General features: G+C 31.2%; 5 protein-coding genes across 5 annotated transcripts; all 5 read left to right on the top strand.

Moving 5' to 3' along the window:
* LOC107635401 (UDP-glycosyltransferase 83A1) lies at positions 1-2,605 on the top strand. Its single transcript, XM_016338873.3, has 2 exons — positions 1-564; positions 1,638-2,605. Exons 1-2 carry the CDS (start codon positions 75-77, stop codon positions 2,510-2,512), a joined length of 1,365 nt encoding a protein of 454 aa, XP_016194359.1. The 5' UTR covers positions 1-74; the 3' UTR covers positions 2,513-2,605.
* Positions 2,606-6,014: 3,409 nt separating this feature from the next.
* On the top strand, positions 6,015-8,543 carry LOC107635403 (UDP-glycosyltransferase 83A1-like). The gene is made up of 2 exons (XM_016338876.3): positions 6,015-6,549; positions 7,572-8,543. The coding sequence occupies exons 1-2, from the start codon at positions 6,066-6,068 to the stop codon at positions 8,450-8,452; spliced, it is 1,365 nt and encodes a 454-aa protein (XP_016194362.1). The 5' UTR covers positions 6,015-6,065; the 3' UTR covers positions 8,453-8,543.
* A 2,031-nt stretch (positions 8,544-10,574) lies between these two features.
* LOC107635402 (UDP-glycosyltransferase 83A1) lies at positions 10,575-13,149 on the top strand. The gene is made up of 2 exons (XM_016338874.3): positions 10,575-11,137; positions 12,138-13,149. Exons 1-2 carry the CDS (start codon positions 10,648-10,650, stop codon positions 13,010-13,012), a joined length of 1,365 nt encoding a protein of 454 aa, XP_016194360.2. The 5' UTR covers positions 10,575-10,647; the 3' UTR covers positions 13,013-13,149.
* Positions 13,150-15,148: 1,999 nt separating this feature from the next.
* LOC148569506 (UDP-glycosyltransferase 83A1-like) lies at positions 15,149-17,561 on the top strand. The gene is made up of 2 exons (XM_016338875.3): positions 15,149-16,454; positions 16,597-17,561. Exons 1-2 carry the CDS (start codon positions 15,965-15,967, stop codon positions 17,466-17,468), a joined length of 1,362 nt encoding a protein of 453 aa, XP_016194361.1. The 5' UTR covers positions 15,149-15,964; the 3' UTR covers positions 17,469-17,561.
* Positions 17,562-18,559: 998 nt separating this feature from the next.
* LOC110270806 (uncharacterized) lies at positions 18,560-20,463 on the top strand. Its single transcript, XM_021120241.2, has 5 exons — positions 18,560-18,739; positions 18,942-19,160; positions 19,718-19,777; positions 20,004-20,285; positions 20,395-20,463. The coding sequence occupies exons 1-5, from the start codon at positions 18,560-18,562 to the stop codon at positions 20,461-20,463; spliced, it is 810 nt and encodes a 269-aa protein (XP_020975900.1).
* Positions 20,464-22,295: the final 1,832 nt, after the last annotated feature.

Raw genomic sequence — 22,295 nt, 5'->3', positions numbered from 1 at the left:
CTTGTGCATCACCTAATTAAAGTAGTAGTCACTCATTATTGTTTCCCTTAGCCACACAAAAATTCTCCAGAAAGATGAGTCTGAAACATGTTCTAGTTCTGCCATTTCCAGCACAGGGGCATGTGAACCCTTTAATGCACTTATCACACAAACTAGTTCAACATGGCTGCAAAGTTACCTTTGTCAACACTGAGTTCAACCACAAGAGAGTTCTTACTGCAATGAATGGTAAGATTACTCTTGATGGTTCAGAAGTGGAATTAGTCTCACTTGCTGATGGGTTAGGACCTGAAGATGATAGAAGTGACATCGCTGGTTTAATTGCTTCAATGGTGAGAACCATGCCTAGTGATCTTGGAATGCTTATAAGGGACATTAATTCCAGGGATGATGGGAGTAACAGAATCACAAGCATAGTTTGTGACACATATATGGCATGGGCTTTGGAAATAGCACAAAAGCTTGCAATCAAAGGTGCTATCATCATCCCTTCATCGTCAGCTATGCTTGCCTTGGAAGACAACATTCCAAAGCTTATTGAGGATGGAATTATGGATAGTGATGGTAAGCAATTAAATACACACTAAACGTTTTGTTTGCAAATTTATTACCTGCAAATTTATTTGCGAATAGTGTGAGTTTCCTCTCTCTTTTGTAAAAATATTACCAAATAAGAATTAGCAAATTTTCTAGCAAAGCTAATGATCCAATCTTTAGTAAGAAAATTGACCAAATTCCTATAGTGATCATAAAATTTATGACTTTTACCGTTTTAATTTTTCAGATTCAAAATTTATTATATTCGTCTGAGAAATTTGGCTCCACATACCATATTGATTCTTAAATTCTTTTCGATGTTGAGTTTACTAATGGAATGTTGAGCTAGCTCTCAGTTATCACACAAGACATCACATCACATATAATTAAATGACATTTTTTCGTTTTACCTCTTAAATAAGATAAAAAACAAGGTCGTTTTGGAGAATGAAAAAAGATATAATAATTTGCACATTGCTCTTCTTTCTCTTTTCGTTTTTGCTTTGTTTAATTGCTAAAACGAAACAATATTGTTTAATCTTGTATCCAGCGTAGCAAGTCAGAGTTAGCTCAAAACTTAGTTCATTAATTCAGTACTAAAATGAATTTAGGAACTAAGATGGTGTCCAAAACGACTTCGAACACCAATATAAATAATTGAAGGATTAAAATGGTGAAAGTCGTAAATTTGAAGGAGTATTTTAAGAATTTAATAGAAAAAATCTTCTAAAGCAAGAATATTTGTAAAGTAACCACGTAAGAAATATAATTAAATTTGTAATTTTTATCATTATGAGTTCTATAATTTTAATATAAAAAAATATATACTTTCCTTTTGTTTGCATTAGAGGATTTTGATCCTTTTAGTAGTATCATCATGCTAACTTGATGTAGTGGTCTGAAAAATGATAATTGTTTGCTTATTTCATTTTTTTTAAATAAAAACAACCAAAAAAACAAAGGACAAATATAAAACATGTAGTGGTAATGGTAAATCAATTTGTTTAAAAAGTAACCAATTGATTTTTTCCCCCCATACTTTTCAATCTAATTACATAGCTCTTGTCATTCACGTTTGTTTTGTTTGATTGTAACTGCAGGATTCCCCATTAAAAAAGGGAAATTTCAACTATCTCCAAAAATGCCTAATATGAATATAACTGATATGCCTTGGTCCTGCTTTAGTGATGCATCATCACAAAAGACTGTATTTCATTACCTTGCAAGATCAATACAATGGTCACATTTAACTGATTGGTGGCTTTCCAACACAACCATAGAGCTAGAACCTGGTGCATTATCCTTATGCCCAAAGATCTTACCAATTGGGCCAATAAAAGAGTGTCACAAGTTTAGATCATTGGGCCAATTCTGGCAAGAAGATCATTCTTGCTTGAGTTGGCTTGATCAACAAGCACCATGTTCTGTTATATATGTTGCATTTGGTAGTTTCACTATTTTTGACCCAAACCAATTCAAAGAACTTGCACTTGGGCTTGAACTTACTAATAGGCCTTTTCTTTGGGTTGTGCGTGAAGATTCTAATGGTAGTGTTACAAAACACAAATACCCTAATGAATTTCAAGGCACTAAGGGTAAAATTGTCAAATGGACACCCCAACAAATGGTGTTAAAACACCCTTCTATAGCTTGTTTTGTTAGTCATTGTGGTTGGAATTCTACTATGGATGGTGTGTCTAATGGGGTACCTTTCTTGTGTTGGCCTTATTTTGCTGATCAATTTGTAGACAAGGCATATATTTGTGATTTTTGGAAGGTGGGTTTGGGATTTGAGGAGGATGAGAAAGGGATTATATCACGTTGGGAGATAAAGAAGAAAGTGGAACAACTCTTGGGAGATGAAGAGATTAAGGGAAGGTCTAAGAAGATGAAGGATATGATTATGAATAACATTGCAAAAGATGGCAAGTCCACACAGAACTTCAACAAGTTTATGAAGTGGCTCAATGAATGATAAGAATGTTCTTCTTGTATTTGTTTGCAGAAACTTCTTGTGTTGGTTTCATCTTTAATAAAATAAAATGTACTATTTTCTATTTGGTGAAAACTCAGGTGGAGTCAACTTCACGTGAAGTTCATAGTTGAGAGTCATTAAATTATTTAAATGATTTGACTAAATTTTTATCTAACAACTCTCAGTTATCAACTTCAAGTGAAATTGCACCTGAGTTTTCACATTTCTATTTAACACGTTTAAATTACATTTTCTAAACCACTATAAATAGTTTAGTGGAATGGAGCTTAAATAACAAGTATGAGATTGAAGGTTTCTGTTTTGGTTGTCCTGATTGAAGGTTGATAATGTAATTTTCTGGTTTTTCACACTATTAATAGTTATAATTTAAATTCAATGAAAACTTATAATACGTGATAAACATAAACCCTTGGCAAAAAAAAATTAACACGTATACATATATAACAGAAGAAGGAATGTCTCTAACTTCATTATTCATAAAAAAGAATCGATATTTGTAAAAAAATCAATTATTAAATTAATTATTATATATTTATATATATATTTAATTTTAATATATTAATAGTGTAAAAATATTTTATATAAATATTTATTATTCATGTAATCAAGATAAAAAATAATTATTTTTATTGTTATAATAATATTATATAATAAAATATACATGTAAAATTATTTGATATTAGTAGTGCGTCAAAATTAAATTTTTTATGTATATCAATGCGTATATTTTACATATTTTTACAGTAAAATAATAATTAACCATTAAAATAACTAAATTTAATAAATAAGTATTCACATATGATAATTGATTGGTGTTTAGTGTTTAATATATACGTCGTAGTTTTATGTGTAAATAATTTTACCGTAAATATAATATATGATAAAATTTAATGTGATTTAGTCTATATAACTAACTTTATCTAATAGAATAAAGTTTTGTTGTTGTAGCACTTGCGATTATTTTCAATTGCTCGGATAAACTAGTTTACATATTGATAGGAGTGATAGGGCTTAATATATGAACAAAATATTCTATTTTTATATTTCTAATGTTTCGTTTCTAAAATTAATATGGTCAAATTAGTCTTTAAAAATTTAATTATTTTTTACATTCGTTTTTAAAAGATATTATTAATTAAATTAGTTTGCAAAAGATTATAAATTAATCACCTTAATCCTTCTATATATCAATTTATTAATAGTTTTTTATCAATGATCAATGTCCAATTAATCACTTTAGTCATGTAGAATATTATGACAATATATATGATTTCTAATATATCTAATTAGACACTAATAATATATATTTATAAAATTTTATTAATTTAGTCTTAAGTTATATTGGAATTATTAGAATTAAAATTTATATAATTAAAAAAAACTAAATTAATAATTTTTCATAAACATATCAAGTTAAAATCTAATTAGACATAATAAAATTATGTATATTGTCAATTATTATTTCACGTCATCAATCATTAATAAAAATTATTTATAAAATAATAAAAAACAAATATAATTAATTTATAATTTTTAAAAAACTTATTTAATTGATAAAATTTATCAAAAATATATTTAAAAAATAACTCATCTTTCAAAAATTAATTTGAGCATTAATTCCTCTAAAATCCCAAACCAACTTTGCATCTTTTATATATCCTTGTATGTGAAAAAAAAATAAATATATGATTTTGTGGTGGTGCTGCATATTAATTTCATATTTGGCTTGATATTCCAAACTCCACATCAAGCAGTCAAGCACTATCAGATTGTCTTTTTCGAAAGACGATCCCTCTTGCGTGCTGCTTTTTATCATTTGATAAATAAATTATTTTAAATTAAAATAAAATATTTTTTTAGATGTATTATGTAAAAAATATGATGTTGAATAAATCTTAAATATTAAATTTTAATAATATAAAAATAAAATATTAATAAAAATATTAATATTAATAAAAAATAATGATCCTCTAACATTTGTTTTTGTAATAGTGTGCAAAGAGAGAGGAAATCCTAAAAGTTAAAGTGGAGAAATAGTAAAATACTGTAATTGAAAAAAATAATCATGCACCAACCTCGTCAAAATGTTTATACAATATAATATATAAAAAATTTTAAATATTTTTAAAATATTAATATTTTAATAATTTTAGTCATTAATTTTAATTAAGAATAAATGACCATTTATATTTATAAAAGATGAAAACATCGACATATGTACTCATATTAGATCAAAACTAAACTTGTACTCACGCAAAATGCCTTCTGTGTGACAAAAGTACTCTGTCTTTACTCTTTAGAGAGTTGGAGTGGCACGTAAGGTACGGAAGGCATCTTTTGTGAGTACAAGCTTAGTTTCAACTTAATATGGGTACATATATTAACGTTTTCATTTTTCATGGATACAAATGGTCATTTATTCTTTTAATTAAAAAATATATAACATATATTAATTAAAATTAACGATTAAATTATTAAAATATTGATATTTTAAAAATATTTAAAAAAAATTATGATATAAATAAACAATATTTATATTATTTTATGATTTTTATTTTTTATCAATTATTTTAATATAAAATAAAAAATAAAAAGTATATAAAAATAATTTATATAATATTTTTTCATAATATATATATATATATATATATATATCAGTGAGATGCTAAAAAATATATTCAAAACCTAATTTATATAATTCGATATTCTCCAGCCGTCATGATATTATATTCACTTAGAGAAACCAGTTTTAAATTTGCTTCTTTCTATCTCGGTGGTTTAATTTGAGCTCTCTAGACATTGTCATCGAACTACTTAACGAGTAAGTAATGACTAATGAGTAATGACTAATGAGTAATGACCGCTAATTTCAAAACTTTTGAATTTAACAAAGCATTTCAATTATGACTGGCAGTGCAAAATGAGAGCAACGTGCAATTACTATTCATGTATTAGTCCTTTTTCTCTTCTCAAAATTATTATTTATTATTATTAAAATAAATCACTTTTTTTTAACTAACAAATAACAATTAGTTGACAAAAATTCAAGTATGATTTCATTATAAAAAGATTTTTTTTTAAATATATATATTATTTTTTAAAAACATCAAGAAGATAAAAAATTAATTTTTTTTTTATTTAGAAGTTAGGAGGAAAATTATGAGAATGAATTACTGCTCTAAATCATTTTTGTAAAATTTATATCAAATTAAAGAGAAAAGAGAAGATGAGCCCAAGAACATGATGTACATGTGAAAAAAAACATCTCTAGTTTCCTATACATAAATTAGGAAAAATCTAGGGGCCAGCAACTTTGTTAAATTCTGTCCAGCATGTAACCAGCAAAAAAAAATGAGCCATTGGATAAAATCTCATACCAATCTCACACCATTAAAACCATGATTGATGACTATTTGATGGCTACAAATCACAAAAGTTGCTGGTCCCTAGCATTTCTCTATAAATTAAATCATCCTCAAACATCACTTAACATTTCTAATTTCTCTTAGCCACACAAAAATTCTCCACAAGGATGGGTCTGAAACATGTTCTAGTTCTGCCATTTCCAGCACAAGGCCATGTGAACCCTCTAATACACTTATCACACAAACTAGTTCAACATGGCTGCAAAGTTACCTTTGTCAACTCTGAGTTCAACCACAAGAGAGTCCTTAATGCAATCAAGAATCTTGAAGGTTCAAAAATAGAACTAATGTCAATCCCTGATGGGTTAGGACCTGAAGAAGATAGAAATGACTCTGGTAGTTTGATTTCAGCAACGCTGAGAACCATGCCTAGTGCTCTTGAGAAGCTCATAAGGGACATTAATTCCATGGATGGTGGGAATAACAGAATTACATGCATAGTTTGTGACACATATGTGTCATGGGCCTTGGAAATTGGACAAAAGCTTGGAATCAAAGGTGCTGTTTTCACACCTACATCAGCAGCTATTGTTGCCTTGACCAATAACTTCCCAAAACTCATTGAAGAAGGAATTATAGACAGTGATGATGGTAAGAAATTAAATATTGCGAATTTACTTGTTAAATTGAATTTGCTGCAAATATATTTTTACCTATGAATTTTACTGCAGCAACATTTTTCAAAAATCACACTTTTTCTTTATTTGGCTAATGTGTTCATCTTACAATGAAAATTAGGAGAATTTATCTATACTAGGTGATGATACCTCGGGAAATTTATGTATTTTAAAAGAATTGTGCTTAATTAGAATTAACACTTTGTGTATACCTAAAATGATCTCTGAAATTATATGTGTGTTTTAATTTAGTTTTTAAAATTTTAATTTATTCAATGTGTCTCCCAATTTGACATATATGACTTACGTTAGTCTCTAGTCCTGGATAAAATTTCTGGTTCTAAGCATTTGCTCGAAAGACAAAGTTTCCATTTCTATTTTAAAAATTCCTAACCGATCCGAACAATCTAAGTAATTGGTCTAAGCAGCGGTTTTTGTGTCAGGAGTTGCTTAGTCCGATAACAAGGGCCACTTAGACCAATTAATTGGATAGTTGAAGATCAGTTAAAAATTTTAAATTGTAAATGTGTATTTTGTCTTTAAAATAAATAATTAAGTATCGAAAATGATATTTACTTTTTTAGTTAATTCCTTATTTTACATAAATACACAAAATAGGGTGAAAATTAATTGGATTGAGTCTTGTGATGGAAAATACCAGTGTAATTTGAGTAAAATAACGAACTATAAAAAAAAGTATAAAAAACCATTTTTTTAGTTAATCAATATTAGTTAATTTTTGGCAACGAGTTATAACTCAAACGACATAGTCTCCCCATATTCACTTAGAAGTTACGAGTTCGGGTCTTCCTATCTTTGGTAAAAAAAAAAATATTACTTAATTTTTTCTTAATTTTTAAATTTAGAATTTAAGATAAAGTAAAATAATTTTTAAAAGATTACTTGGTTAAAAAAGTTAGCTCTCTAATATTCTTCTAATAATTATTTTCTACTATATTTTTCTGACTATAACTAAGTGACACTTCTTGGTGGCAGGATTCCCTATTAGGAAAGGGAGATTTCAGTTATCTCCAGAAATGCCTAATATGGACATAGCTTGTTTGCCTTGGTCTTGCATTGGTGACTTAGCTTTGCAAAAGCTTATATATCATTACCTTACCAAGACTGTAAAATGGTCACATTTAACAACTTGGTGGCTTTCCAACACAACCAATGAACTTGAACATGGAGCCTTATCCTTATGTCCAAAAATCCTACCAATAGGACCATTCTTGAAGGAGACTAGTGCAGATGTTAGATCATTGGGACAATTTTGGGAAGAAGACATTTCTTGTTTGAATTGGCTCAATCAACAACCACCATGTTCTGTTATATATGTTGCATTTGGTAGCATCACTGTTTTTGATCCCAACCAATTCAAAGAACTAGCACTTGGACTTGAACTTACTAATAGACCTTTTTTATGGGTTGTGCGTGAAGATTTTAATAATAGTGTTACAAATAATAAGTACCCTGATGAATTTAAATGCACTAAGGGTAAAATTGTCAAATGGGCACCCCAACAAATGGTGCTAAAACACCCTGCTGTAGCTTGTTTTATTAGTCATTGTGGTTGGAATTCCACTATAGATGGTGTGTCCAATGGTGTACCTTTTTTATGCTGGCCATATTTTGCTGATCAATTAGTAGACAAAACTTACATTTGTGATGTTTGGAAGGTGGGTTTGGGATTTGATGAAGATGAGAAAGGGATTATATCACGTTGGGAGATAAACAAAAAGGTGGAACAACTCTTTGGAGATGAAGATATAAAGGGAAGGTCTAAGAAAATGAAGGATACGATTATGAATAACATTGCAAAAGATGGCAAATCTACACAGAACTTGAACAAGTTTGTGGAGTGGCTCAATGAATAAAGAATAAGAATATTCTTCTTGTACTTGTGAAATTTTGTGTGTCTCCTGGTTCAAAATTGACACATCTATGATCAAGATACTTAGAATTGAATGTGTTCTATTTTTCTTTTTATCTTTAGAATAAATATGTTTCGGATTTTTTTTAGGGTTAAGTATGATTTTGGTCCCAACGTAGATAGGTCAAAAATTGATTTCGTCCCCAACTTTTTTTTCGCTACAAAATGGTCCCCAAAGTTTCAGTTTGTTTTAAAATCGTCCTTTTTATCAATTTTATTTTTTTATTATCAAATTACCCTTCATTAAAAAATTATAAAATAAAATAAAAAAGAAAAAAAGGCATCTGAGGGAGAAAGAGAATCAGGGAAGGGGGGAGCGAGAAAGAGAAGGGTGGGGGGTGGGGAGGGGGGGAAAGAGAATCCGGGGGAGAGGGGAGGGAAGGCTGCACCGCCGCACCGCTGCACCGTCACACCGCCGCACCGCCACATCGCCGCCTGTGATCAGAAGGGGAAACAGAGAGCAAGAGAGTAGAAAGCTAAGGGAGAAGAGAAAGATCGGAAGGGAGAAAGCTAAGGGCCACCGCCGCTGCTCCTCGCCATCGCCGCTCCTGCTCCTCGCCGCTCGCACTGCTACCCGCGTCTTTGTCGCTGCTCCACGACCCTCACCGCCCGCCGCGTCTTCTTCTGTGAACTGGATTTTTAGCTTTGAATTTTGTTGATGGTTCTGAGTTTTGATTGTTCTGATTTTTTGAGTTCTGATTTTCTGATGGTTGATGGTTCTTCTGATTTTCAATTTTGTTGATGGTTCTTCTTCTGATGATGATGATGATGACCATGATGATAATGGTGGTGGTGATGGTAGTGTGTTCTGGTTCAGCTTGGGTTTCTGGTTGATTTTGGGGGAAGTTCTGATGATGATGATGACAACCATGATGATAATGGTGGTGGTGGTGGTGATGGTGGGTTCTGGGTTTAGGCTTCTGTTCGGTTTGCTTCTGCTGAGTTTGGTTGATTTTGGGGGCGAAGGGGGAAGGGTGTAGGACGATTTTAAAACAAATTGAAATTTTGGAGGACCATTTTGTAGTGAAAAAAGGTCGGAAACGAAATCGATTTTTGGCCTCTACGTTAGAGACTAAAATTATACTTAACCATTTTTTTTATCTCAAACAAATAAAGTTTTTGATTAAACGTTCCTTATTTGCTAAAACACGAGACACCTAAGTTATTTTGAAAACCAATTTGTTCTTATATATTTTGGACGGAAAAATTTAAATATCTCGTATTTTAAAAAGTTATGAGTATTTTGTTTTGTATTTTTAATTAGTAAAAAATTTTGTAATCTTAGAATAAAAAATTAGAGATCTATTTATTTTTTTATTTTTAACTTTAAAAAAAATATAGATAAATCAACCAATCAAATAGTGGTCTGTCTCCTACATACCAACAAAAAGTCAAACCTAACAAATATTGGTTGAATGAGGTTTTGTTGCTGTTAACTCTGAAATTTAAGTGTATGATAATTTTATTTTATTTTTATTTATTGGCAAAAAAATACGTCATATGTATCATTAAATCAATTTTAATCGCTCACCAAAAAAAGATAATTTTAATTCTAAATTTTTTTAATTAAATCTTAACCATGAAATCTACAAAAGTGATACTAACATGAGTAATATATATAAACAAACAAAGGGTAACTAAAGAAATGTCAAATTTACTTTTGTTTTTAAGATATACCATATCTAATATTGTTTAATTTCAATTAAAAACAGTAACAACTAAAAAATAAAAAACAAAAATAGTAGCAGTAAGTCAAACATGTCAGCTCGTCAACATTACTTGCCCATCACTGCAAGCTCTGGCTTTTCCTTTAATTTAAAGGCGGCAAATCCCATATAGATTCATTTTATTACGGTGGTTGATCCAAACTTTTCTTCTTGTTATTTCTTATGGATTGTTTGATTCGGACATAAAAATAGAGTAACAAATAAATTTCACATCATCAAATGAGTTTGATGTGACATTTTATATTTAAAATTCTATTAATAAACCTTTTTTTTGTAATGCCAATATACCATTGACTTGCTATATTATTATATAAGATGAGGTTAGTTATTGATGAATTCATAAGACCAATAACAATAATTGGCCACACAAATTTTTTTACCCTAAAGTCCTAAACCAAAAACACCAGAAAAGATGAACCTCAAACATGTTCTAGTTATTCCATTTCCAGCACAAGGGCATGTTAACCCTCTAATGCACTTATCACACAAACTAGTTCAACATGGCTGCAAAGTTACCTTTGTCAACACTGAGTTCATCCACAAGAGAGTGCTTAGTGCAATGAATAAGAATGTTAGTCTTGAAGGGTCAAAAGTGGAATTAGCCTCAATCCCTGATGGGTTAGGACCTGAAGAAGATAGGAATGACTTGCCTGCTTTAGCTTTGGCTATATTGAGAACCATGCCTTGTGCTCTTGAGAACCTCATAAGGGACATTGATTCTATTGATGGTGGGAGTAATACAGTCACTGCCATAGTTTCTGATTTGAATATGGCATGGGCTTTGGAAATTGCACACAAGCTTGGAATCAAAGGTGCTCTCATCAACCCTTCTTCTGCAGCAGTTTTTGCCTTGCAGGACAATATGCAAAAGCTCATTGATGATGGAATCATGGATGCCAATGGTAAGAGTTATGGTAATTAGAAAAAATAATGGCATTATGTGCCATATAATACATAACTTTTTAAAAAAATTAGTTATAATCTTCACTCTTTACTCAACTTTCCTATTTCGTAGTTCTGCACGCGAATCGGATCGGATCGGATATAGTCTAAAATTCTATCCGATCCGTACTGCACTCATCGGATACGATATCCGCAATTTTCAGGCCGGATCCGATCCGATCCGCATCGGATCGGATCAGATATCAGATATATCCGCATAATTCAAAAAAATTATTTTAAGATTTTGTTTGGCTGTTTTTACAAAAAAATATCTAGAAAATTCATTTTTTATCTGTTTAAGCCTATTTACTTCTAAAATATTATCAATAATAGTTCTCTTGAATAACAAAAACAAAATAATAACACAAGATTTAAGTTTAATTATTCTAAATTAAAGTGCAACATAAAAAATTAAAAACAAAATATCATAGAATTCATAAAATAACACACTAAAATTCATATCACATTAATGTTTACTTTCTTAAACTATGCTATTTATATGCGATGTGCGGATATGCGGATTTGCGGATCGGATCTGCGGATATCACTGCTGAATCCGCAATCCGATCCTATCATAGTGCGGATCGGAGATGGCTCTGCGGATCGGATAATATCCGTAAAATTCGGATCGGATACGGATAATTACCGCGGATATGCGGATATTATCCGATCCATGTGTAGCCCTACTATTTTGGATAAGTCCCAAAAACTACTCGTGCTAAACTTCATAGAATCTATAGAATATTAAGAACACAATTGGAAATGAAACTGATTTTAGTTTAAACCATGTTGTAGATGCACAAATTAACATGTCCTTAAAATGAATCAAGCAAGAATGCATTAATGCTTATTTTTATGACAGTTATTTTTATTTTTATTTTCTCAGTTGTTCACTTTTGTATAATAGATGATGATACAGAACAGCAGCATTAATGCATAAAATTGTTTAATTCACTGCAGGATTACCAATTAAGAAAGGGAAATTTCAGCTCTCACCGGAAATGCCTATCATGGACACAGATAATACTCCATGGTGCAACAATTTTGGAGACTTAACATCTCAAAAGACTATATACTACTACATTTCAAAGATGATGCAACATTCACATTTAACAGATTGGTGGCTTTCCAACACAACAAGTGAACTTGAACCAGCAGCATTATCTTTGTCTCCAAAGATCCTACCAATAGGTCCACTTATGGAGAGCACCGAGTTTCGATCACTCGGACAATTCTGGGAAGAAGATCTCTCTTGCTTGAACTGGCTAAATCAGCAACCACCTTGTTCTGTTATATATGTTGCCTTTGGCAGCTTCACTGTTTTCGACCCGCGTCAATTCGAGGAACTAGCCCTTGGACTAGAACTCACCAGCATGCCTTTTCTTTGGGTTGTGCGTGAAGATTCTAATAGTAAAACCCAAATTGCATACCCAAGTGAATTTCAAGGGACTAAAGGTAAAATTCTTAAATGGGCACCACAACAATTAGTACTAAATCACCCTGCTATAGCTTGTTTTGTAAGTCATTGTGGTTGGAATTCTACTATGGATGGTGTGTCTAGTGGAACACCTTTCTTGTGTTGGCCATATTTTGCTGACCAACTATACAACAAGAATTATGTTTGTGATGTTTGGAAGGTGGGTTTGGGGTTTGACTTGGATCAAAATGGGATCATATCACGTTGGGAAATTAAGAAGAAATTGGATCAACTCCTTGGAGATCAAAACATAAGGATTAGATCTCAGAAAATGAAGGACATGATCATAAATAACATTGCAGAAGGTGGGCAGTCTTCAGAAAACTTCAACAAGTTTACAAAGTGGCTCAAAGAATAAATTAAATGTGTTTTTTTTTTTTTTGGGGGGGTTGGGGGGTTATGTTGTAATAAACTTTCTTGCTTTCCATAGTTCCATTATCTGAAAAATTCATAGATTCATTGAAATAAGAAAGATAGGCAAACTTGGAAAGGAAATTAACGACTACATGCGAATGGTGGTAACTAAATTAAATTTATTAATAATCAATAATCAAATTGAAGAATAAATGTGTGTTTTTTGTTTTGTTTTATTATTATTATTATTATTATTATTATTATTATTATTATTATTTTGGGCTTAAGTTGCAGTAAACTTCTTGCTTTCCCTTATCTGAAAATTTGATACATTGAAGTAAGAAAGTAGACAAACTAGGAAAGGAAAATAAAGAGCACATGATTTGAGCTTGAAAGTTGAAACAGAACTGTCAAGTTTATTATTTTACAAAAACTCACAGACATGGATGCAGTTATCTTTATATAAAGTTGTTAGTTGAAAATCGTTAGATGATTGATATATTTGACTAAATTATTATCTAATAACTCTCAACTATTAACTTCACCTAAAAAAAATTGCATGTAAGTATTCACTTTTCAACTTATATTATCATTATGTGGATTAGATATTGAGTTTTTTATTCTATTTTTATTAGAGTATGTAATTTAATAAAGCTTATCAATAATCTATAATTAAATTGAAGAATTTAAGTTGAATTATAATTATAAATATTTTTAAAAGCTTCACAAATTATAAGATTACTTGCTAAAATTGATAAGCATTGATCGCTAGTCAAGACTCAAGATGCATAGAAAAATCATGAAGGAGAAGAATGTGTTTTGATGAATTCAATTTAGTTAAGTGACTACAGCCTACAGGTTATAGTCTCATAGATAGCTATTTGAAAAGTCAAAAGGCAAATCAAGGTTAGATACACTTGTCCAAATTGTTAATTAATTGCAGTGCTCGACTGCCTTAGCTTATTGATATTTGGCAATTGTTAATTGTATACTTTTTAAGTAAAGTTTATAATTAATATAGGATTAGATTGGATGTGGTCACTTCTCTTTTATTATAAAAATATTATTATTGTTGTAATTTTTTTCCTAGTATATTATTATATTATTTCTGGTTATATTATATTGTTTTACTTATGTGAGTAGGTAATTCTAGACAAATTAATTGTTGTGTTTAATATTTGAGTAATAATTTGTTATTTATTTTTCAATTTTAGAAAGAAATAAGAGAAAAGATATTTTTTTTGGCCAGTATGAGAAAAAAATAATTAAAGAAATGAAAACAATGTTGAATAGCAAAACTATAAGGCTCACAGAAAAGAAAAGGTCCACTGAATTCGCTCAAATAGAACCGGAAAAGGTAGACTGCTAGACTTGCAACTTTGCAAGTAAGGTAGCATTACTCACTTGACCTAAAATCTTAGGCTAGATAATCTCCTTCTTTCATGTATTCTGTTCAATTTCTACCTTCTGATGTACTAGAAAGGATCCTTAGACTATGAGACACAAAAATAGTCACTAAGTCAAATAGTTTTTATTATTCACTTTTAATACTAAAAATTAAATATAAAAATAAAAAGCCTTGACCTAAAAATCTAAAACAATACAAGTCTGTAATATATGGATGACACTGATATAGATATGGGATACGATACAATATGGGACACATGTAATTTTAAAATTTTTATAAAATACGGAAATATGGTATATATTATAAAATATAAAGTATTTTTTAAATAAATTACAATGATATTTTAATATTTTATTATATTAAAATATAAAATATTTAAAAAATATTTTTTGTTTTAATAAGTAATAATATATATTATTTTTAAATTCATTTCAAGAATATATATTAAAAATAAGGTTAAATACGTTGACAAAAAAATTTTTTTTGGTTGCCCACGATATTTTCCAATCCGACACGTCAAGGACTAATCCATAGCGGATCTGAACTCCATTTAAAGGTCTACTGCTTGTCAATGGATTGATATATACATAAGACAGAATTCGAACCCTAAATCTTACTTAAGCAGATGAGTAAAGTGAACTTACTATTCGACTAATTCAAATTCATTAAATTTTATTTTTTTATTAAGACATAATTAGACACATCAATAAATATGGTGTCCAAAATGAGTCCATATGCAAACACGACAAATAAAAAAAAAGTGTCAATGCTTGATAAGTACAAGTTCAGTCGCCTGGAGTCCTGGTCTCCCGGACCCTGGCTCTTAACCTTCGCCTTTCATTCTCTCAAGTCTCAGTCTCAGTCCTCACCTCTCCCCCTCGTCTTCGCAGTTGGATCTCACCCTCTCAACCCCCATTTTCCCTCGCCGCCCTCGCCCTCGGCTCTGCCTCCTCCCTTCGCCGTCGTCAGTGTTGCTGTCCTGCCTGGCTGCCTCCCCACCTCGTCGCCTGGCCTCCTCCGTTTCATTCGCTCAACTACCAGATCTGCCTCGGATCAGCTCCTTGCTCATTTTTGCTTTAAAAAAAAGCAATAAAAATTTAAGAACCGGCCGGTTCACCGGTCCTCGCCAGGATTTTGAATTCAAATCCGATTTTCATTTCAGGCGGTTTTTCTATCTAACCGAACCGGTTGTTTTAACAATATTCCTCTCCTTGGTATCTTATTATTTTTTTCTGTTACGTATTGGTATCTCATTTGCGTCACATATCTTATACTCTGTATAAATATCATATTTTTAATTTCTTAAGTCCTTCATTAATTAAATTTTAGATGATTTTGTGGAAGAATATATCTCGTACCCAGATTATGTATTTTGATCAATAGTCAATCATGAAAGCTATGTTGGTATTTTCTGACTTTCTCGTGTAAGTTACAACAAGCCAATCACCTCAATAATTGTAGTTGTTTAATCCAAACCTTTCTATTTAAGTAGATATGTAGATACTTCATTCCCTTAACCAACAATAGTATTTCACATAAATTATAAACATGATCCTCAAGCATGTTCTAGTTCTTCCATTTCCAGCACAAGGGCATGTGAACCCTCTAATGCACTTGTCTCACAAACTAGCACAACATGGCTGCAAAGTTACTTTTGTCAACACTGAGTTCAACCATAAGAGAGTGGTGAGTGCAATGAATGGGAAGGTTAGTCTTGAAGGGTCAAAAGTGGAACTAATCTCAATCCCTGATGGGTTAGGACCTGAAGAAGATAGAAATGACTTGGTTGGTTTAGCTTTGTCAATGATGAGAACCATGCCTTTTGCTCTTGAGAAGGTTATAAGGGACATTAATTCTCTTGATGGTGGAAGGAAAAGACTCACTTGCATAATTGTTGATACTAGTATGGCATGGGCCTTGGAAGTTGTACAGAAGCTAGGAATCAAGGGGGCTCTCTTCATCCCTTTGTCAGCAGCTATTATTGCCATGGAAGATAACTTGCAAAAGCTCATTGAGGATGGAATTATTGATAGTGATGGTAAATTTGATTGTTTTCATTTGGATTTGGTACTTTGGATTAATCATTCATTAGAGTTTATGTAAGTCAAAGTTATTTATTTGTATTTGTATATGTAGAATTGATAGTTTATATTGTTATATATCCCTTGTTGTTGATGCAGGATTCCCTATCAGGAAAGGGAAATTTCAAGTATCTCCAGAAATGCATACTATGGACACAGCTTATTTGCCCTGGTGCTGCATAGGTGACCCAATCACACAAAAGAATTTGTATCATTACATTGTAAAGTTGGCACAATGTTCACATTTAACAAATTGGTGGCTCTCTAACACAACTTATGAACTTGAACATGGAGCCTTATCAGTTTGCCCAAAAATCCTACCAATAGGGCCATTGATTGAGAGTGCTAAGTACAGATCAATGGGTCAATTCTGGGAGGAAGACCTCTCTTGTTTGAATTGGCTCAACCAACAACCACCTTGTTCTGTTATTTATGTCGCCTTCGGTAGCATCGCGATTTTCGACCCTTGGCAACTCAAGGAACTGGCCCTTGGACTAGAACTTGCCAATAAGCCTTTTCTTTGGGTTGTACGTGAAGATTCCAACAGCATTAACAAACTTGCATGCATTGAAGAATTTCAAGGTACAAGAGCTAAGATTATTAAATGGGCACCCCAAAACTCGGTGTTAAGCCACCCTGCCGTAGCTTGTTTCATTAGCCACTGTGGTTGGAACTCTGTTATGGAAGGCGTGTCTAATGGAGTACCCTTCTTGTGCTGGCCGTATTTTGCTGACCAGCTTCATAACAAGGCATACATATGTGATGTTTGGAAGCTGGGGTTGGGTTTTGAATTTGGTGAAAAAGGGATCATATCACGTTGGGAAATAAAGAAGAAAGTGGATCAACTCCTTGGAGATCAAAACATAAGGGTAAGATCTAAGAAAATGAAGGAGAAGGTAATGAATAGCATTGTAGAAGGAGGGAAGTCCTCTGAGAACTTCAACAAGTTTATGGACTGGCTCAAAGAATAGGCCATTTTAATTTCTTGCAGTGTGCATGTGTCTCAACTTGTATAAACTTTAATCAAAACACAGCTATCTTAAAATAAAAAGTTTTAAGTTTAATATTTGATTTTGTGATGATCCTATGGATTATTAAATATTTGCACTTCAGTACAAATAGTAATGCTGTGATCTAAACAAAAAATGTGGGAACTAATGCGCTTTTTTCTCCCAAGATCTTGGAGGCTTGGAGCTAATATTCCGATCCTTACAAAGCAAACAAAAGTTTATTGATATCAGAATATGTGAAGTATTTTCATCTTAGGTAGTTGTGTCAAAATAATTAATTATTGTATTGCCCTTGATGAAATGTATGCTAAAGAATACGACGATGAATGAAACAAAAACAGAACATAAAATATGTTAACAAATCGTATCATTGCATCCAAACAGCAAAATCTAATTTCAAAGAAGTGATGATATTATGACATTTTTTTAAGCATTAATCCACTAAGTTAAGTGGTTAACTCCCTTTGCGTAATCCAATAATACTTGAATAGTAATAACAATATTGGATATTTGGATTGCTTACTCTTAAATTATTACAATAAATAAGACTGTAAGAGTGAAATATAATACTAACGGAAGCGTGGTCTTTCATTCGTTCACACGCTTGAAGGAGACCAGCAAGAACCACCCCCCCCCCCCCCAAATGCTGACGTGGCACTGTAACCGACTTTCCCGCCACTCTAAATGCACATATCCAGAATATTCCTAACTACCTTCTCACAGAATATAATCACGTCAACAGTAACAGAATCTTAAGAACTATTTCATTCCTTTAGAAAATTGCACTGTAAGGAGTAAGAACTCCAATGCTGACGTGGCACACAGTTGAGAGTTAGTTACGATTAAACTGGAATCTGTTTTGGACTTTCTCAAGTTAGTTAGAGTAAGCTAGACTCTGGAACTAACTAAGCCATGTTTATATATACCCTCTAACACACCGTTATTGAAGCGATAATCACTTCATAATACTCCTTAATCTCGCTTTCTTCTTTCTCACTTTCTTCTTTCTCCTTAGTCTCACTTTCTTCTTTCTTCTTGCTGGGAGTGGAAACATGGCTTCTCCACCTGAACCTCCACCTCCCCCTCCACCTGAGCTACGACCACCACCACCAGACGGTGAAGGTTTGTTCGAAAGCTTAGATCCGAGTCTTGGCATCAAACCTGAAAGCATGGCGTCTCTCTATTTCAAAGATCTTGATACTTGTGGTTCAGATATGCGCGATATGGTTATGGTAAGCTGTGAATTATTCTTTAATATGGAGCACACTATAGATGCTTCTTCAATGTTATAATCAAATTCATGTTCTTCATTCTTTTTATGCAATCTAGAGACTGATTCTGTTTCTGTATTCGAAATAACATGAAGATCAATTAAATACTACACAGTACTTTTCTTACTTACTTACTTACCTAGATCAATATTAATTTTTTAAGCAAGTTGAACCTCATAAACGCGCGGACGCAATGTTAGCAATTCTTGAAGGCTATTTTAAGGTCAGACATTACGTTTACAACAGAATCAGGCAGGGTGAGATTGAAGTTGCTGCTCTTGAACATAGGCTTGAGAATTCAAAGCAACTGGCTGAATTCTCGAAATCTGTAATTGAATCTGAATCTGAAGCTAGTACTCTACCTTCTGCTAATACTAAGCAGGCAAGTGTTTTTTCTTTCTTTCTTTTAAATTTTGTTTTATCTAATCACATTGTAAAACTAAACAAACTAGTAGTGCTGAAGTAATGTGATAAATTGATTATGCTAACTAGGTTTCAGTTAAATTGATGCGATTGTTATCAATGCACGCAAATTCAGAATTTCATGATGAAAATAGCAGATACAGAAATTGCGACTGTATGAAAAGATTTGTAGCATCTTAGAATTTGGTTGAGTTTGTAATATATTAGTATAAAAATTCTCATCTTGAGAAATAAAAGAAATATTATTCTGAAATCTGAAGTCAAGAATGCTTCAACTTGAACTAATCAAATTGCAAATGTTCATTTTTAATTGAATTCACATTGTAATAAAGTGATATGGTATAAACTATTAGTTCTGTTATCAAGGTTTCGGTTATATATTGCTGTGATGCTTATTCATGCGAAAATTGTTAGAAAATTTTATTGATTTGTAACATAATTGATAACCTTGATCATCTTGAGAAATAAAGAAATATGATTCTGATGAGATTATTACAATTTATGCTCTTGGAGCAGCTTCCCGCTGGTAGTTCTGCCCCCTTGCACAGCTTACCTGGTTATGCAGAGACTATGAAGGTACCATAAATTTTTTTAATAGTATATCATCTTTTGAGGAATGTTCAGTATGACCAATACTCATGTATTTTCTTTGTTTTGTGCAATTAACTTTAAAATATGAAAATGCATTAGTCCAAAATTAAAGGTTCCTTTTTATTCATGTGTCTTGCATTAATCAATCATAGGATATATAATTATATATGGATACAGGCTTGATTTTTTTAACCTAACATCAATTTTTCAGGCTTTGGAGGAGGATGATCCTGTTCCTGAATTAGGAGAAGCAGCAAACTCATTATATTTTAGAGCTCTGAGGACTCGACTCCCTTTCGGGATTACACGATACTATGAAAACCAGATGAAAGAGGATGAGATTGAACTTGACGCTGCACGACGTGCTCTTCGAGAATTTAGAATCATGGACGATATACAAGACCACATAATTCATGAAAGTTATCATTCTGGAAATCCAGAGATTATTCATGGTGCAGGTGCTAGAATAGAACAATTTGGAGATACTATGCAGGCAAGTGTGTGTGTGTGTGTGTGTTTATATATATATATCACGAGGTTCACATTGTTAAGTCTTGCACATAATCTTATTCTGTATTTCTGTTTTGGTTGTATGAATGCAGGAACAAAATGCAACAAAGGATAAAGGTAAAAAGATTCAAAACCCCCCTAAGGATAATGCTGGCAAATGATAGATCAGGGTGCTAATTACCTGATGTGCTTTGACTCTGCTAATAAGTGATAGGATTGATTCAATGAACTTGGTCACAGAGTTTATAATTTGATGATTCAGCTAATGTACTGTTGGTTTAGTTACTGATGACACATTATTAGCTAGGTTTTACTTGAATAATTCATTGGTATAATGCAAAAGTTACAGTGTATAATAACTGCTACAATATTTTTGCTCATAATAACTGTACAAATCATTCATAATTCTACTAGAAGTCTTCATATGAATATATGATCATTTTGCACCCTTCTTCTCTCTTTCTCCATCTGAACTTGAATTTAGTGATGATGATGAATAATATAAAGCTTGTCGAATTGCTAACTATGCTGCCGGAAGCATATGTATCCATTATTTCATGGCATTAGGAGAACATAGATCCTTTGCAATAAATGAAACCAAATAAATGCATGTCCTTTTTCTGCTATGATTTTTTTATAGTTTGAAGTACTCATGCATGTTTGAAGTTAATTCAATGAACCCAGTTAGCTATTGTCAATTTATCATTTTGGGTCGGTTTATACATGAAGAAAAAGTAGAATTCCTTAGACACCTTTTTTTTGTTCATTCTTCACATTGTGTGAAGAATTCTAAATAAGAATAATAGTTGCTGATGAATAACATAAAGAGATTTTAAATTTTTAATACTAAGTTTTAATCTGTGTGTCTTTATAACCCAGCAAAATCCATATTCAAAATCTACAGAGCTATGTTAAAGTTAAAATTTTGATTTTATTATTTGATTTTTTTATGATCATAATATTTCCTCGTCAATGTACATAATAATGTAATCTGGAAAAATTAGTGTTGGACCTAATGCGTCTTAAATTTTCTCTTAAGATCTTAAAATTATTGTTTTCACTTTTAATAATATTAAGTGTATGTAGACTAGAATCGGCCACCAATATATAATATATTTTAGGTAATTTTTACTTAACTTTCTCATAAATAGAGTTAGTTATTTTTTATAATTTGTTCAATTGTTATTGGAAGAATTTATTTGTGTCAAATTATTTTTTTAATCTTGGTTAATTAAACTAAATTATTAAACCGTGATAAAATGTAGTTTACAAATTACAATAATTTTAAAAAATGCCCCATTTTACAATTTTTTAAATTTCACAGTCCATCCAATTTTCTTAATATGCTCCAGATTTTCAGCTACACAAAATTTAAAAGAAAAAATAATTGGAAATAAAAGTTAAAAAAAAATAAAACAAAAATGAATTAAAAACGGCGAACAGTTTCAAACGTAACATGAATCTTTATTTTTTTTATATCTAACATAGCAGAGAATATATATAGTTTGAATGACAGCTCTATATATTACATACACATGAAACACAAATGTATAAATATATTAGAATTTTTTATTTTTGGTTGTTTATAAGATTCTAATTAAACTTGTTGTTGGAGAAGTATAAGCATTATACATATGAACAATAATAAGATGTCTATCCCTAATTTCTTTATTCTTGTTCTTCGAGTTTTCCATTTTTGTTTTGTTTTTATTTTGAATCTTTTTAACCTTTATTTTTATTTCTTGATTTTCTTTTTCTAAATTTTTTTTCTAGAACACGCACATTAAGAAAATTGGATAAATTGAAAAATAAAAAAAAATTGTAAAATAGAATCTCTTTAAAATTAAATTTATTGCGATTTACAAAATGGATTTTACCATAGTTTAGTAATAATTTGGTTTAATTAACTAAAATTAAAAAAATAATTAATCTAATTACAAATCAATTTTTTCAATAATATTTGAACAAATCATAGAAAATAACTAACCTCCCA

The sequence above is a fragment of the Arachis ipaensis genome, chromosome B4 (genome assembly GCF_059453495.1).
Source record: "Arachis ipaensis isolate K30076 ecotype BB chromosome B4, ASM5945349v1, whole genome shotgun sequence".
NCBI classification, from domain to species: domain Eukaryota; kingdom Viridiplantae; phylum Streptophyta; class Magnoliopsida; order Fabales; family Fabaceae; genus Arachis; species Arachis ipaensis.
Note: the sequence above shows the minus strand (reverse complement) of the source record. Positions and strands in the feature narration are given on the sequence as shown.